Below are 3,110 nucleotides of genomic sequence, written 5' to 3' on the forward strand. Positions count from 1 at the left end.
ATGTGTATAGCTGCAGCCCCAATATTCAAGCTCATAGGGCTGCTACTTTAGTCTCCTGATTTTTATGAAGCTTTGATTCAAAACAGAGACCCCATTTCACATTACAGTACATAAAGCAAATATTATCTAACTGGATATTACATATCTGAATAAGAAAATTTAAATTAATAATATGAGCAAGTAATTACCTTCTGTAATTGTTTTATGATCTCTTCATCTCTATTTAGATATGGCTTATAAGAGGTATAAACTCCTAAGAAGTAAAGAAAAGAAGGTAAACAGAAAAACCTAAGTATCCATATAAGTATATATTGAAAAATTAATAAAAGTCAATACCAGGTTTAGAATCCAGAGTCTTTAGGTTCTTCAATTTTTTCACTTTCACCTGCTTAGGAATTTCACCTGAAGGAAACAGCATAAAGATGTTTATAATTGTTCTAATCATATACATTACAAAACTGTAATTTTATAAGAGTAATAATCTTCTAACTATTTATTATTAATACTTAGGGATGCTACAGTTAAAGCACTCTTCTTAACATCAATTAGTATTTAAGAGTTCATTTCTGGTATTTTAAAACTAGATAAAGGGAATACTGGATTATTATAACAGTACAGAAACAATTCATGTGAATTATACAAAATGGATATTTGATCTTTCATGAGTATCAATACTTAAATTTTTCCCTTTTTGTCATTCAACGTGTAATTTAAAATCTACATGCCAAATACATAAAATTGAAATTTATGTGTCAAATAGGAATAAAATGCCCTTTAAGAGTAAATGAAATAGAAAGCAATTCCTAAGTGACTCTGCAGATGTAGTCTTCATGGGTTTTTGTTTGTTTGTTTGTTTTTTCAGAGAGAGTCTTGCTCTGTTGCCCCGTCTAGAGAGCCAGTAGCATCATTACAAGTCACTGAAACCTCAAATTCCTAGGCTGAAGCAATTCTCCCGCCTCAGCCTCCTAAGAAGCTGGGACTACCCGTGTGTACCACCACACCCAGATAGTTTTTCTATGTTTGTAGAGACGGGGGTCTCACTATCGCTCAGGCTGGTCTCGAACTCCTGGCCTCAAGCAATCCTCCCGCCTTGGCCCTGGCCTCCCAGAGTGCTAGGATTACAGGCATGAGCCACCGCGCTCAGTCTCTTCAAGCGATTTTTTTCCTGATACCTCCGCAAATTTTGCTTTTGCATTAAAGAAACTTACCCTGCCACCAAGTGGTGACAGTGTGCAACAACCACAGTTCTGAGTCACAGATGGACAGGACTCCTGAGCAGGCTGCTGTGTTGAACAGCTTGCACAGTATATGTAGTAGCCCTGATTTTGGGGTCAAAGAAAGCTAAAACTAAACAACTCTTACATAGGCAGAAAAATGCCTCAAGAGACACACTTAAAACTGTCATGAGCACATCTAACAGATTTTCCTTCTCCTTTTCTCTGCCTTCCCTCTTGTCTGCATAAACCAAAAAACTGAAAGACAATCCAGAGATTATATAATTCAACCCTCTAAATTTACAAAATATCTTTGTTTAAATCATTATGTAGCTCAAACTACTAAGTGTGGTATAAACGGGGATGGGATTACAGGAACAGGGAACATTTTCACTTGTCATCTTTAAGAGCATGTACTACAGTAAAACAGATATTTTTATAAACTCTTTTCATTGAAATACAGTTGACCCTCAAACAACACGGGTTTAAACTGTGCAGGTCCACTTATACACGAATTTTCTTCTGCCTCAGCCACCCCTGAGATAGCAAGACCAACTCTTCCTCTCTTCCTCCTCAGCCTATTCAATGTGAAGACAACCAGGATGAAGACCTTTACAATGACCCACTTCTACTTAATGAATAGTAAATACATTTTCTCTTCCTTATGATTTTCTCAATAACATTTTCTTTTCTCGTTTATTTTAAAAATACATATGACATACAAAATACATGTTAATCAACTATTCATGTTATTGGTAAAACTTCCAGTCAACAGTAGGCTATCTATCAGTAGTTAAGTTTTGGGGGAGTCAAAAGTTACATACAGATTTTCAACTGTGTAGGGGGGCAGTACCCCTAACCTCCATGTTGTCCAAGGGTCAACTACAATTTCAATCCTGCAGAAAAGCTGGAAAATAATACAGTCCATATGCCGATTTTGTCAACTGCTCTTGATAACACTTTAAACAGACACTTGTTAAAGAAGCAATGTGATGGATATACAGACTTATGTTTTCATTGATTCAGTAAATATTAGTAAATGTAAGATATTGGTAATATAGGAACCAAACAGCTAATTCCTAATACCAAGGAGCTCACAGTCTAATGGCAAAATATGACAAAGAGAAATGACAATATTGATGAATACATGCTAGGACAGAAATATAAACAAGACACTATGGAGACATAGAAGAGTGTCCCAGCTCAAGAAGAGTAAGAAAATTATTGAGGATTCCTAAAGTGGGTTACATTTAAGCAGAATTAAAAGAGAGGGAAGAAAAATGCCACAAGATACACATCTAAAATTGTCATGAGCACACCTAACTTAACAGACTTTCTTTCTCCTTTTCTCTGCTCTCCCTTGCTGCATAAACCAAAAAACTGAAAGACAATCTAGAGACTATATAATTCAAGTCTCTAAATTTATAAAATATGTTTGTTTAAATCATTATATAGATCAAACTGCTAACTGTGGTATAAATGGGGGGAGTTATAGGAACAGGGAAGAAGGGGGAAAGATCTTTTAGGTAAAGAGTTAAATACAAAAAGCATGAAGAACATGCTGCTTCAAGAGTTGCGGGTAATGGCAAGGAGAGGAATAGCCACCATATACTGAAGACTTTCTCTGTGCCAATCTCTGGTCTAAGAACACTGCACAAATTATCACATTTAATCTTCACAATAAAACTATGTTTATGATGTCCATTTAACAGATGAAGAAACTAAGGCATGGACAAAACTTATATTTACCTGGTATGCACCAGAACTAGCTAATTACTGCCATCATCTATTCTGATTAATGAGTGCCCTATTAAGACAGGTTGTTAGCTCTGTCATAACTAACCACAGAGAATACTATGTCCAAGGACACACAGATAACATGCAGAAGCCAGAATA

General features: G+C 35.7%; 1 protein-coding gene across 1 annotated transcript in view; it reads right to left on the minus strand.

Annotated features, from left to right (window-relative positions):
• DENND6A (DENN/MADD domain containing 6A) overlaps window positions 1-3,110 on the minus strand; it is a 56,746-nt gene that overhangs the window by 5,330 nt on the left and 48,306 nt on the right. The window contains exons 13-14 of the mRNA XM_012641073.1: window positions 337-402; window positions 189-253 (exon numbers count right to left, since the gene is read on the minus strand). Of these exons, the coding sequence (XP_012496527.1) occupies window positions 189-253; window positions 337-402 (131 nt within the window). The remainder of the gene's footprint in view (window positions 1-188; window positions 254-336; window positions 403-3,110) is intronic.

The sequence above is a fragment of the Propithecus coquereli genome, unplaced genomic scaffold (genome assembly GCF_000956105.1).
Source record: "Propithecus coquereli isolate 6110/MARCELLA unplaced genomic scaffold, Pcoq_1.0 Scaffold1, whole genome shotgun sequence".
NCBI classification, from domain to species: domain Eukaryota; kingdom Metazoa; phylum Chordata; class Mammalia; order Primates; family Indriidae; genus Propithecus; species Propithecus coquereli.